Source organism: Passer montanus, unplaced genomic scaffold (genome assembly GCF_014805655.1).
Source record: "Passer montanus isolate IOZ18808 unplaced genomic scaffold, ASM1480565v1 scaffold67, whole genome shotgun sequence".
Taxonomy (NCBI): Eukaryota; Metazoa; Chordata; class Aves; order Passeriformes; family Passeridae; genus Passer; species Passer montanus.
In genome coordinates this window covers 1,382,610-1,396,504 of record NW_024371815.1, presented here as the reverse complement: position 1 = coordinate 1,396,504, position 13,895 = coordinate 1,382,610, and the positions used below count along the sequence as shown (strand labels likewise).

The 13,895-nt window shown below is 41.3% G+C and overlaps 2 protein-coding genes across 4 annotated transcripts in view; one reads left to right on the top strand and one right to left on the bottom strand.

Moving 5' to 3' along the window:
• The window catches only part of CRMP1 (collapsin response mediator protein 1), a 51,991-nt gene extending 46,689 nt beyond the window's left edge, over positions 1 to 5,302 (top strand). For both annotated transcript variants that reach the window (XM_039728935.1, XM_039728936.1), the window contains exons 12-14: positions 388 to 567; positions 3,034 to 3,199; positions 4,266 to 5,302. In XM_039728935.1, the coding sequence (XP_039584869.1) occupies positions 388 to 567; positions 3,034 to 3,199; positions 4,266 to 4,357 (438 nt within the window). In that variant the 3' untranslated portion in view covers positions 4,358 to 5,302. The remainder of the gene's footprint in view (positions 1 to 387; positions 568 to 3,033; positions 3,200 to 4,265) is intronic.
• A 3,897-nt stretch (positions 5,303 to 9,199) lies between these two features.
• EVC (EvC ciliary complex subunit 1) overlaps positions 9,200 to 13,895 on the bottom strand; it is a 50,987-nt gene continuing 46,291 nt past the window's right edge. For both annotated transcript variants that reach the window (XM_039728949.1, XM_039728950.1), the window contains exons 20-22: positions 12,720 to 12,831; positions 11,623 to 11,700; positions 9,200 to 10,244 (exon numbers count right to left, since the gene is read on the bottom strand). In XM_039728949.1, the coding sequence (XP_039584883.1) occupies positions 10,184 to 10,244; positions 11,623 to 11,700; positions 12,720 to 12,831 (251 nt within the window). In that variant the 3' untranslated portion in view covers positions 9,200 to 10,183. The remainder of the gene's footprint in view (positions 10,245 to 11,622; positions 11,701 to 12,719; positions 12,832 to 13,895) is intronic.

The following is a 13,895-nucleotide window of genomic DNA, read 5'->3' as shown; positions in this document are numbered from 1 at the left end:
GTGTGCTGGCCTCTTTGAAATTTGCTTGCGCAATAACAGCAGATGCACAGTGGGACCACGTGCTCTGGTCATCCAGAACCTGAGTCACAATTTTCCTTCTTATTAGGGTTATCAGTGTTCTAAATGCTCTGGTTAGGTACAGCAAATTTTCAAAAACAAATCCTTGATGGAAAATGAAAAACTGGAAGGAAATGTCTTGTCCAGGAAAGTCTTATCAGAAAGATCCTTTAAAATAATTTCATATCAAAATGCATTGCTTTTCCTTCACACAAAACAATTTTATACACTTCTTAATGGCAGTTGTCTAAAACTATGACTACAAATGTACATATTGTAAATTACCAATGGAAAGAGGTCTTGGTAGTGAATATGCTGGTTGATCCTCAGGCCATTGAGTACAACATCTTTGAAGGAATGGAGTGCCATGGTGCCCCACTTGTGGTCATAAGCCAAGGGAAGATTGTGTTTGAGGATGGAAACCTGCACGTCAATAAGGGAATGGGCCGCTTCATCCCTCGCAAACCTTTCCCTGAGTATCTGTACCAGCGCATCAAAATCAGGAATAAGGTAATGTCACATCCTCTTGAATCTTCTTTGCAGCCAAACCCTCTTGGAAGCACAGTAGCATCTGTTTTTAATATTGTTAAAAGTCCGTATGAGGTGGACTGTATATGACTTGCTCAAAACTGGTTGAAATTGTGAACTCTTCTAACTTAGTATTAGCACTTCAGCAGGTAGAACATATAATTGCCAGCTGACATAATTGCCTTATGTCCAGCAATGCCTTATGTCAAGGCTTTTTAAGAGAGGTGGAATAGTGATAGAATTTACTTTCAGTTAAAAATTCAGGAAAAGAGAAAGATTTTTGTGAGGGAGGGTTAGGCAGAGTAAAAACAGAATTTTAAATTGCATACTGAACTGCTACACTGCAGAGAAGAAAAGCATGTCAGCCAGAGATTCTCATTATATTGGGCATTTCTGCACTATTGTTAGTGCATTTGCTGAGCTGTGTATTAGCAGCATTAATGGCTCAGAAAATTCTTCTGTTTAATAAAAAGCTTGGGAAATGACCAAGATTCCACCTCTGTGTCACCTCTGGTTTTGAATTATATCAGTGCTTGTCTGTTGAAAACCAATTGGCTGGACGCAAGTTTGGAGTTGTTTGGAAATTGCTTCTTGTCACTGAGCAGGAAAGTCACTGTGTGAGCACAGGTAATGAGAAAAAATGACTAAACCTCATATTTTGTTCAGCCAGGCATTTACCATAGTCTGTGATAGCTTTTATCTTTCATCATTTATTACTCAAATTCTATCAAGCTGCAGAAGAAAGGCCTGCACTTCTTAGAAGAAAAGGCATTGTAAAAGGCAAATGCAGCCACAAAAATTTTGCAGGGTACCAATCAGTGTTGCATTTTTTTACATTGTCCATGTAGATGATACAGGCCTTCTCTTCACACTCACTGCTTAAGGCTTCAGTGCCTGGAACTGCAACATAAATTAGTGACAAAGCCATCAAAATAGTGAAACCAGCATGATAGAAACAATTATCATAGATTGGTGTCTTCTAGCAGGAGCTTGAACAAAATTACCTGGATTAAGTAACCTGTGTCATGCAAGTGAGCCTAGATTTTGGGAGATCTTTGATCCTTGGGCAAGGTCTGCAAACAGACAAAGGGACTGGTATTTTTGCTCCTGCAGCTCCCTCTGCTGCCTGCCAAGAGGGAGAGCAGATTCATGCCCAAACTTCTTTTCCCACTATCAAATTTTATTCACTGGAAGTATTCAGAAAAACTCATTGATGGTTTTATCAGCTGCTGTATGAACATGTCAGTGCACAACAGAGGAATATATAAAAACTTCAGGCAAGGGACTGCAAAACTGAAGTGGCACAGGTTGGCAGTATAAACTTATCCCTGGAGCAGGGATAGCAGTATAAATTCATGCCTTTGTGGGTCCCTGGAAGATGGATTCATTGCTGTGATTGGTAGCTCCTCTCTTCTGGGCATTAGTTTTGGCTCAGCCTGTAAGACAGTGGTTCTTCTGAGCCTGATGTCCCTGTCATCAAAAGCAAGGAAAATGCACTCATTGCGTTGAGAGCTGGATCAAACCCCTGTGAATAGTGTCTTTCTATATAGTATTTTAATTTCACTTTTAACCTGTTGGGGAAATTTCTCTGAAACTATAATCTTGTAAGACACAGATTTCTGATCTCTTTGATGAGCTTTGCATTCTGAATTCAATGGCTTCAGGCTCTTTCTGAAAACTGGAACTGTTCTTATTAAAATATTATTTCCTAGATTCCTACAATTTTAAGGCCAGGGAAGTTTTTTTTGATTGTCTTTTCTAATGTTCCTTGTAAGAAGCATGCAGAAAAAAATCTAGAGATCTCAAACTGAAATCAGAGCTCAAATGACAGATACTTTATTGGCAAATATTGTAAGACAGATCCCCTGCCACAGTCCAGCATACAATTGCTTTTGTAGTTGATGACAGGAAGTAGAAAGTTTTGAAATTTAATGTAAAAATTGCCACTGCTTTCCAGTGAGTTCTAATATGAGACCTGCAGAATGAGACCTGCAGAGGGGAGGAGCAGAGGAAATACAGGTAGGACAGAAATTGCTGCAGTTGGTACAGTGGGTATCAGTTGTGCTACAACCCAAGTGGGACTTGGCAGCTGAATGGAGAGAGAAGAGGTCATTGTGACTGATCTTATGTAAAATAAACAGGTCACACCTGTTCTTTTGAATCCTACTTCTCCCCTTTGATTGTGAAGGAAGCCTGATAAGGAACTCTTTTGTAATATATATATATATATATATATATATATGTATATGTATATGGAGGGAGCAAGCTTTAAAATTTCCTTCATATATAAACCGGACTGCACTTTGCTTTATATATAAAGTATAGATGTGTTGTTAATTCATCCAGTGCAGAATATAGCTTTGTGCTCACTGCTCTCTTCCTACAGGATAATTAGGCAGCATTTTCTGAACATTCAGTGTCTGGATTTTTACTCTCCTCTTGTTTTAGGTGGGAGGACTGCAAGGAGTCTCCAGAGGAATGTATGATGGACCTGTGTATGAAATCCCAGCTACGCCAAAATATGCAACTCCTGCACCCTCAACTAAATCTTCCCCTGCCAAAAACCAGCCCCCACCAATCAGAAACCTCCATCAATCCAATTTCAGCTTATCAGGTAAGTCAGCCTGACTAATGAGAAACCTTTTAAAGTCGTGAGTATGGATTACTGGTGATGAATTTCAATTATAATTCTTTAGTCAAATATAAAAGGACTGTATATAGTCATGTACATGCATATACTTACACATATATAAGTATATACATGTTTTTACTCATTCATTGCCTAGTGATATTTTACATATTGCCAAATATTCAAACTGTTTTCAATCTGAAATTTTCTCTGTGTCAATCTTTCACTATTGTTTACCTGGCCCATTGCCATTAGCTGAGTTCTCTGGTTGATGTGACTGAAGCCCCTTGCTGGTGTGCACAGCTAACGGGACTTGGCTCTGGTGCAACCTGTGAGTCTCAGACCCCTCACAGGCTGCAGCACCAGCAACTAGACATGGAAACTGCAACTGTCCTTGTCCATGGTCATAAACTATGTGCAGAAGTTCTTCATAAGCAGACTGGAGTATTTCTTATCCTCTGCTCTTGGTGCCCAAAACATTTTCCATGGTACAAAGGAAACAGACTGGAAAATCATCCTTTGGGGTTGCTGGAAATAATTCTTGTCCTCTGAAGACAATTACAAGTGTGTCAAATCCTTATTCTTCAAAAGTCTACAGCCCCAGTGGTGAATAGTACATTCATATGATGTTGTGAAAGTCATTGGATTTTTCCCTTGTGGGAGCTGATGGTGGAGTTTTCCTACTTCACAGATCCTCTCTCCAGAAACTAAATGAAATTTGTCTAAGAAAGTCCTAGGAGAGCAAATATTTAAAAAGCCCTTCAAATGAGGTGAAGTAATTGTTTTAAATCAGTGAGGCAGGTTTGAAAAGTCCCTTCAAATAAGTGGAAAACAATTTCCATGTAAGGTGAGCATTAGTCTGATCCTAAGCATATAATCTCCCACTTCTCATTGAAGACAGAAATGTGCCTTGAAGGTCTGTTCAGCACTTCAGTCAGGCTCAAGAGAAATTAGCTGATGGTTGTGTGAGGGAAGCACAGCCAGGTAAAACCTCACTACTGATGGTTTAATTCTTTTCACAGCTTTGTTTCCTCATTTTCTGTTGTTGCAGGAGCTCAGATTGACGACAACAACCCACGTCGTACTGGCCACCGCATCGTGGCACCTCCTGGTGGGCGCTCCAATATTACCAGTCTTGGCTGAGAAATGATGATGGACAGAAACACAAGGATGAAGGATCATGGGAATAATGTCCATTCCCTTCAGTATCTGTGTTATCGAGCCCACAGTTTTATTTGGTACTAACAGAAATAAAAAACGAAATGTCTTTTTTTTTCTTTTTTTTTTGTTTTTCTCTTTTTTTTTTTGTATAGAAAGAGGTGATAATAGTGTGGTGTGTTTGCTTGGAACTACTTGCCTCACAATTGTGCTTTCATGCCATAGTCACCTTAAAGCATGGTGCTTCCATTGCCCCTTTAGTGACTACAGGTTTTAGCTTTGTCTCGTAACTGAATGATGGTTCCTTTGCACCCTCTCGCTGTATTAGAGTAGTTAATGCATGTTACTGAGTTATTTATGCAAGTTGCATTCTGTGAGTGAGTCCCTTTAGAACACATTGCCAACAACTGACTAGACACAATGCCAAGATTAATGTCTGTATTTGAGAAACACCACCAAAAACACTAATGAAGGAAGAAAATGGCCATCTGGAAAGTAAGCAGTAGAGTAGTATAGGCAGCTTCTGTTTAATCTTTAATTTATTATAAACCCAAGAAGCACTTCTCTCAAGACACAGAAACTCATTGGGACACGTAATGACAAATGGTCTCCGTAGCACCTGTCTGTTCCCACTCGGTACATTCCAAGTCTGTGTCCTTCTTGTTCCATTTTAGACAGAGCCATGTTTTACATACCAATGCCATTGCCACCCCTGCAGGGATTTCTCCACCTGGGCAGTAGTGCTCTCCTTCTGCATGAGATTTTTGGTACTTACAGATAATCCAAGTTGCTGTCAGATTTTTAAAGTTTTTGTACAAATTTTTTCCTTTGTAATCACATGCATTTTTACTTACTCTACCGTATCAAGATCTACTAGTCGTGGTTCAATTTCTGAATTCAAAGCTTGTGAAATAAAGGAAATTAATTGATGGGTAAGCGTCTTGCTCTGCTTTCCAGTGCTGTGACTCAATGACTGAAAATTTGGAATGGAGGAACTCAAGAGAAATTGCCTTTCACATTGACATCATGCAATAGAAGGAACCTCCTTAGATCACAAGTGTTGGGAAGTGTATAGGTCTGCATATACATACTATAGCATGATATAGTATGTCTTATTAGACAGTGCTCACAGTAAAAATGTATTTCCTAAAAAAATTACTTTCTGTTGACTAAAATATACTTACTAATGGTTGGATTCGATCTTAAGAGTTCTTTTCCAAGAGACTTAAGGAGACTTAATGAGACTTAGCAAGTCTTTTCACAGACGTAACAAGTCTGTGATTCTGTGGCATTGTAGCTGCCTCAGTTTTGCCCAAATGAGACACAAAGTAACTTTCTCCCAAAGACCTTAGGTCTACATCTTATTTGCCTCAAAAGGGGTAATTCACTGCTGTCACCTTCATCTGTAGTACAGACCAGTACTCAGTACTGCACTTTGACCTAAGCCATATTTGACTTCCTTATGATTTTCTCTACTGACTGAGTTGTGTCCAGACATGGCAGGAAAAGAACATGCTGCAGGTAAGGTGAGGGAAGAGGACTTCAATTCTCTGAGAGTGAAAAACTATTTCTTGTCTCTCTCACAAACTATGTAAAGAAACCTTGTTTCCTGTCTTTTTGCTTGTCTGGCAGTGTTACAGATGCTGTGGGAGGTGTAGGCTGCAGTGGAGGTGGGGTGCTCTGAGATTAGCAGGTCAACACTCCTCTTGTGCTACTTTGCCTTTATCCACACTACAAAGCTGCAGCAGGAAAAGTCTTGCAGCACTGGAGAGTTTTTATCAGCTGTGCTGCTTGACCACTGAGCACCCATCCATCTCACCCACGCCACAGCAACTTGGGTTGGCACAGCTCGTGTGGGGCATGCTAAGTGCACGTGAGCCGTAACAGTTTTGGGAAGTAGCCCACCTGAAGCCTGTCGTTCTGAAACTAGTACATTGTCACCTCCAGCTTGCCTGGGAAAGGAACTGCTACCCTGGAAAAATCCATTTTGTTCAGCTTGGTCTGAAACCTGACAGCACAACTGGTCTGAAGAGCCAGCTTTTCCTTTGGCTTTGAGCTGAACCAGTGCAGAAACACTGCAATTCAGTCTGCAGTGAACTGAATTGCTTCCTCCCAAAAAAAGGAAAAGCTTTTCATGAACAATTCCTTCTGCTAAGAATTCAAATTCACATTTTCTATTGCTTGGAGAGTGCCCTCTTCCTCAGGCTTCCTTGCTCATTTGGTGGTTCAGATATTTTATATGATATGAATTAAAATAAATTACTCATTTTGTGGTTCAGGTTTTTTATAGGAAGTAAAATAACACTAGCAGAGAAGCCTGAGGACAGTGTGCCCTGGAATAACCTACAGCCTAGCAGGTAAGGCAGTCCTGAAATGTCAAGTCTCCATCTGCCTTGTCCTATTCTAACCCATTTGCTGAGTGTTGACAGCCAGCAACAGTTGTGGTGATGTAACCCTGACAGCAGAAATACAGCTGGTTTGTGAAGCTATGTGGCAAATTTGACAGTGTGAAAATTTCCAAATGGCTGGTTACAATTTCCCTGTTGCACTTCTTGCATGTTTTTGTGCAAGTAGCAACAGTTGCTCACCTTCAAATAAAGCTTCCACTAAATGTATGAGGCTTGTCACACTTGAGGTAGCAGAAATGATCATTGTGTAACTCATGTTGAGATTCCACTATTCCTACACACTTAACAGCATCTTAAACCAAAAGCCCTTTGCCTACAAGCTGGTCAAAGATTCACTGTTAACATGCATTTATTTTTTTCACCGTGAAGTGTCTCTGAATAAATACGTGTGGGTGTTTTGAGAGGCATTTCATGGTTCAGTGCTCCTCTGTGAAAAGACTGTGCCTGTCAGGTCAATGTGGCTCTCCTGTGATGTCCCCAAGAAGCAGCAGCCTAATCCCCTGCAGCCTGGCTGCTCCTGCCATGGCACTGCTGAGGGGCAGCCTGCAGGAAGGTGTCTGGCTGCTCCTGCCATGGCACTGCTGAGGAAGGTGAGGATCCTGAGCTGCACCTCACAGGTGAGGAGAAGGATGCCTCACCTGGATGGTTACTGTCATTCCACCAGAGAGATGGCATGTGCCATTCCCCATGGATGGCAAAACAAAGCAAGGGGTGCTTCTCTTACTACCTGGAGTCTATTTCATAGCAATGTCCCTGTCCGTACATCACTAACCTGTCCTTAAGAAAATAAAACACTACGGTAAAGAAAATGTGGATTAGCTGGTGCTCCTGAGTGCATGCTGCAGAATAGGAAACTGCACTTGAGTTTGCTTCGTTGCAGGAACACCAGGCTGGGAGATGTAAGCTTGGTGAGGAGCAGCTGTTATCTCAACTGTTATCTCAAGCTGGAAGCAGTGCAGAGCTTGCAGGCTTTCTGAATAGCCAAACTTCTAAACATCTGCAGCAGGCTATGTGGCCTTTCAATGCCTGGTGTAGTCTAATGATGTAAAGCTGCTCTTACCTACTGCTATTTGCAATGGTCTGCTTAAAATTAGTCCCTATGACCAGCCTGGGAACAATCTTTGTTAATTGTGGAAGGGAAGGCGGATCCATGGATTGATTTCTGAGCATATTTTGGACCAGTTTCTCTTGTGCTACAGTTTGCTACCAGAGCAATGCAGTTACATGTTTAAATGCTAGTGTTTATAGCAAAGCCTGCTAATTATGATGCTAAGACTGCACCAAAACTGACAGCTGCCCCAGCCTTTAAATGTTTCCCTTGGCAATATACTGGTCTTTGTGCTCAAGAACTAACATCTCAGACTAGACCAGGTCAGATGACCATCTGCTCTGGGTTCCAGTAGCCAACAACACAAGCTTGGAGGAGGTCAGAAGAGCAAACATATAATGCTAATCTTCTCTGAGTGTCTGCTCCATTTCCAGTGCCTTATAATTTCTTGAGAAGTAGCAACATCCTTGTACCTGTAGCTCTCAGTGAATTTCTCTGCCATGCATTTGCCAAGGTATGTTTAAACCCATGTGAAATCCTGCCACTAATGTCTTCCCGGAGCAAGGAAATGCACAGCTTAATGCACAATGGAAAAGTGTTGATCTAGTCCTCTTGGCACCAGCTATTTCTTGCCATGTAGACCTAGCATTGTTCTCAAAGACCTCACATGGCAACAGCCTTACAGACCCAAGGGAGTGGCAAGCAGAATTCACTAGTTTGCCATGATTCCATCTTCTTGACATAAACATTTGTCAAAGAAAAACTCTTTAAGGTACAAAATATCTGCAGAGATATTAATCTATCAGTGTATCTAAATATACAATATACTAGTAATACTGTTAGGTGTTACATTTAAAAACAATTTAATATTAAAAATAGATCTACATGATAGAGACTTCTGCATAATTAGAACATCAGTCTGGAACAACAGTGATTTAATTCAAGTTGTATCTAAATCCTGTGTAATTGTCAAGGAGCTCTAGGCACAAAAACAAAGTGTGTTTTCATTACAGACTCAACAGAACACTGGATTTTGCATTTTTGATATTTTGGGTCAGGAAGTGTCCATGAATTCACTGCTTGCATCTGAGTTTTCACCTCCCTTAAAAAATCAGGGATATCTGAATGCTCTGTTCCCTATTACCATGCTCTGTTCCTTATTACCTTCCCTCTGCACTTACTACTAAGCTACCAATCCTTGTTCATCTACTCTTGGTATAAAAATAAGTCTCACTCATCTAAACAAACTGACTTTAGGAGAGTTTTTCATCATGGTTGTGATGAACTTTCCACAAACTTTCCAGATAAATTTCAGTGATGGCAGTAAGGGCTGTTGGTATATGTGAGATGGAATAATGTTACCCCTGATGTTTAAAATGGGAGGAAAAAGGCATGACATTTCCCCTGAATTTCTGCAGCATTTTTGATATGTACCTGTAAAGCATGATCAAACCTCCATGTTATCCTTTCCAGAATAAACAGAGGGTGCTCTATAGATTTACACTATAAACTGAGTTTTTGGATTTACACTGTAAACTGAGCTGTGACTGGTGCCTAGGTATCCCATTTCCCCCTAGTCTGAGTCTATGATTCTCTAACATAACATGAAATTTCAAATATTAACTGCTTGAGTTTTGTCTGGCATTTTTTGCACTTGTTTCTTGGTCCAGTTAAACCCTGTCTTGTTCAATATCTGCCTCACTGACAGACAGTGATGACAGGTGTCACACTGCCCACCTGCACATGACACTGAACTTGGTGTACCACGGGGAAACTCAAAGGGACGGGAGTCCCTAACGGGGACAAGCCAGCGGGTGTTGTGACAGGGAGAAAAGAAATCCCAGGGAAGTCAGGCAGATGGAAGATTGGGAGGTGCCTGCACCCGGACCTGGGGGGACTGGTGGGGATCACACCGAGCACAGGGACCCTCCTGGGACTGGTGGGGATCGCTCGGAGCACAGGGACCCTCCTGGGACTGGTGGGGATCACACCGAGCACAGGGACCCTCCTGGGACTGGTGGGGATCACACCGAGCACAGGGACCCTCCCTGGGACTGGTGGGGACCACACCGAGCACAGGGACCCTCCCTGGGACTGGCAGGGATCACACCGAGCACAGGGACCCCCCGGCTCCATCCCGGAGCTCCCTGCCCGCCTCCTCCACCTGCGAGGGGATGAGAGCACCGCGAGCTGCCCGGGAGAGGGCACTGCTGCCCTGCTTTTGAGACATTTCCCTTTTTTCAGAGAAAAAGCCATTTCGAGCCGGTCTGGCCAAAGCACAGCACAGGGCAGACTCCTCCTGGGTAACCAGAAACACTCTGGAGTGATTCTGCTGCACCCTGAGTGTGGCAGGAGCTACTGCTGCCCTGAGGGGTTTAGAGCATCATCTTCTCCAATGGCAACAGCTCCCTGTGCCCTGTGAACAGACAGCACTGCAGTGAAATGGGGTCAATTTAATGTGAATATATTGATTCTGTTACCAAAAAAAAAACCACCCAATTTTCTCCAAACCAACACCCCAAAAAAACCCCAAAAAAACCCCAAAAAACACACAAAAAAACCCCAAACAAACAAACAAACAAAAAAAACCCCCCCCAAAAAATATCCCACCCCAAAAAAAAAGAACAAGCAGCAACTAAAATGTTAAAATGTCCAGACTGGGAATGCAGAGACACCACAGAGCTGAAGTGCTGAAATACCAGAATCAAATGCTTGAAAGGGTACAATTTAGAAATTTTTTTTACAGCTGAGATGAAAACTAACCATTTAACACACGTGTGTAACAGGCCTGGTGAACTCGTCTGTAGGCAGCACTTTTGTCTGAGGCAAACTGAGTAACTGATGTGGTATCTTCCATCTTCCACCACAGGACAGCCTTTTCTTAGCAAAATATATGTTTATTTTTGAAAAGGCAGAATACTCCCACTTCATGAAAGCTGTAGGATTGCTTAAATGGGGCAATTTATTACACAATACAGGTGCTCTGTACAGCCAGTAAGGATTAACTGCTTTGCATAACAAGAATTTCCCATAGGAAATGTAATGAGCATAACAAAGTACATTGGAAACAAAAGGGTGCACTTAAGGAAGAAGATCAGAAACTGAAGCATAAAAAGTGAAAGAGTAAACCAGTTTTCTCTCATTTTCTCTAAAAGTAACAATTTGTATTCTAAGACAAAGGCAGAGAAATAGATATATAAACATCTTTGTACAAATTTTAAAAAGCCTACATAGGACTGGAAGCACAAAAATATAACAAAAGAGAGACCAAAAGTCATCTTTTGATATACCAGTACCATCTGAAGCCTGTTTACATATTCTCTACATTTTCATCTCCTTTCCTAAGGTCAAAGTAGCATTCACAAAAAAGAATGCTACTAGGTACCACATCTCAGGCTCAAAAGTAAACAGTCCATCACTCTTGGGATGAAACCTTACTGAGATACACTGACCTGGTCCCAGTGTGCACCTGTTCTTCTACAGCTGCACTATCCTGGTTTATTCCAAATCTAAAACTGTCTCCCCAGCATATTACCCAAGCAGTCTCAAAGATTTTGTATTAAAGACTTCCTTGTTCCCCCTTACCAAAACCAAGAGGGAATGTTTTATTAACAGCTAAAGGAAGTTGGGATTGATTCTTGGTCTGCAGCTAAAAAAAGATTTATGAGTTATTATTGATTTTCTTGGTTGCTCCTCAGCAAAGCAGCTCAGTAAGTACCTACAGCTGCTGAGATTCCCCAGAAGGATGCCTTGGTACACTGTGTTCAGACAGCTCAGACAAAAGCTTTTACTACCTGCTGCCTTTCTTTTTTAACATCTTTGAGTTTTTCCTTGGTTCAGTCTCCCCTTCATGTGAACTCTGTGACATCTCTCTGAAAGAATAAGTAAGAGAAAGAAAACAAAATTGCAGACAGTTTTTAAAATGCTCTACTTCTCTCTTGAAGGAAATTAATTTTGGTAAAAGAAAGGCTCTCGCTACGTAATTCTGCACTCACTGGTTTCACTGCCTCTGTTGGGGCTGCCAAAACAAAGTTGCAAAACCATAAACTTTCCTTTGTTGGGTCCCTGTTCCCCACACACGCATCCCTCGTCGGCTGTGGGAAAGGAGTGTGTGAAAAGGGTTGATGCCATCAGGGAAAGGAGCCATCTCCTGAAGTCAGTCCCAGGCTGAGGTCACTCAGGGGATAAATACTTTTCCCCAAAGGCCTGTGGCTCCTGAGAACCAACTGTTTGCTTTGCCTGTCAGCAGGATTTTCTCTGCTCAATATATCAAGCCGCAGCAACCAGCTGGCTGGTTTGATCTGCCCGTAGTGATCAGCTGGCATCTTTCAGGTTTGTAGCCATTTCTCCTCTAGTAGCACCCCAGCACAAGCCAACTGAAACATCTATCAAGAAAATCATTGTTAGAGCTGCTGCCCTCATCAGCCAAAGACTGGCGCTCGCCTTTGTTCCTGAAATAAAGGTGCAAGTTGAAAGCCTAAATACCACAGACCATATTTTGGTTGCTACATTTCAGCCTAGTTCCATTGAATTCACTTGTCTCTGCTGATTTATGCTGTCTGTGACTAAGGTTTAAATAAAACTAAATAAAGGAAATTTGGAAACAGTATTTCTCATTTCCCTACCTTTAATCAAAGCTATTTATAAAATACACAGCAGCACAGACAAGCAAAATACAGATGAATTTCCTACATTTAAAAAAGATTGTGGGTTAAAAAAGGTTAAATACATGTGGAAAGGAAATATTAAGGAAGCCCAGCTGGTGCAGTCATTATATTTTGAGTTTGACTGACATACCTCCTTAAGTAGATTTTGCAGTTTTTATATTAAAAAATGGTATTTTTATAAACAGCTTTTCACATACCATATTTTTAGTCTCTCTCTAACATACCTGCATAAGCCAGAAGTTATTCCATGGGGCTCTTGAATATTTTCATGGGAATCATCTTTTTCTGCTGGTTTGGGTGACTGGAAGGTCTGTCTTTTGGACTTTGCTTTTTCACCTGAATTGCCAAATGCAGTGGATTAAAAAAAAAAAAAAAAAAGAATCACAAATAGTAGAACTTGTTTGGTTTTGATTAACCTGAAGCAAAAAGTTACACTCTAACATTTCATACATACCTATTATTATTCCAAGGAAATCACTTCAGTTTACATTAGCCCAGCACACTGCTTTTTTACCACTGGTTAGTTCTCACACAGCAGACTCTGAACTGCCACACTTGCTCAACACTGAAGTAACTTTCCATGTGGTGCAACACTTGAAAGCCCTATCATACATTTTCTTAGCAAGTAACTGAAAATGGCTTTTTATTACCACCAAGCAGAAGAAAAGCCAGTTCATATTTTTGAGTGATTTGAATCAGAACATGATGTTAAAAATTCACCGCTTTGAGAGCCCTCACTGTGTAGTCACGGTGCCTACCAAGGCAAACAATTCTGCACACCTGAGAAAGAACAGCTGGGGAGAAAGACTTCAAAACTGTGCAGGGAGTGACCTGCTTTTCCCTTTCAGGCACCCGTCCTGCCTTTCAGCATCTTTCAAACGTAGCACCATATGCTTCATTCTGATAATGACAGAAAGATTGCACGGCTCAAAGGATGACACTTGTACACTACATCTGAAATGTGGACTAGAAACACGACTGCTATTCTAAAAATTTGTCCCCAGGTATCTCCTGAAGAATGAATTAGTATAATTTGTCAAAACTACAGCAAATTTATAAAAATAGATCAAGTTTCCTGATTCAGTAGGGTTGTCTTTTTGAGTACATGAGTGGGAGGGAATTCTTCCATTCTGCCACGAGAATGAAAGCTGGGTGATTCAACTCTGCTGTTCTCCCATGGATTCAGCAATTGAGATGAACTGAGTAATTTCTAAAGGACCTGACAAAGACAGGAAAAATGTTTTGGTTTCAGCAGGGCAAAGCCTTACCTCAGTGGACACAATGCAATCTATAGGTTAAAGGCTGTTCTGGAGTGAGGAAAGGTGACACTTGTTTGTGGCTGTGCTGCTGGAGAACTGGGTGACCTTGAAAGGTTTCATTACTCTTCTACATCTCAGTGA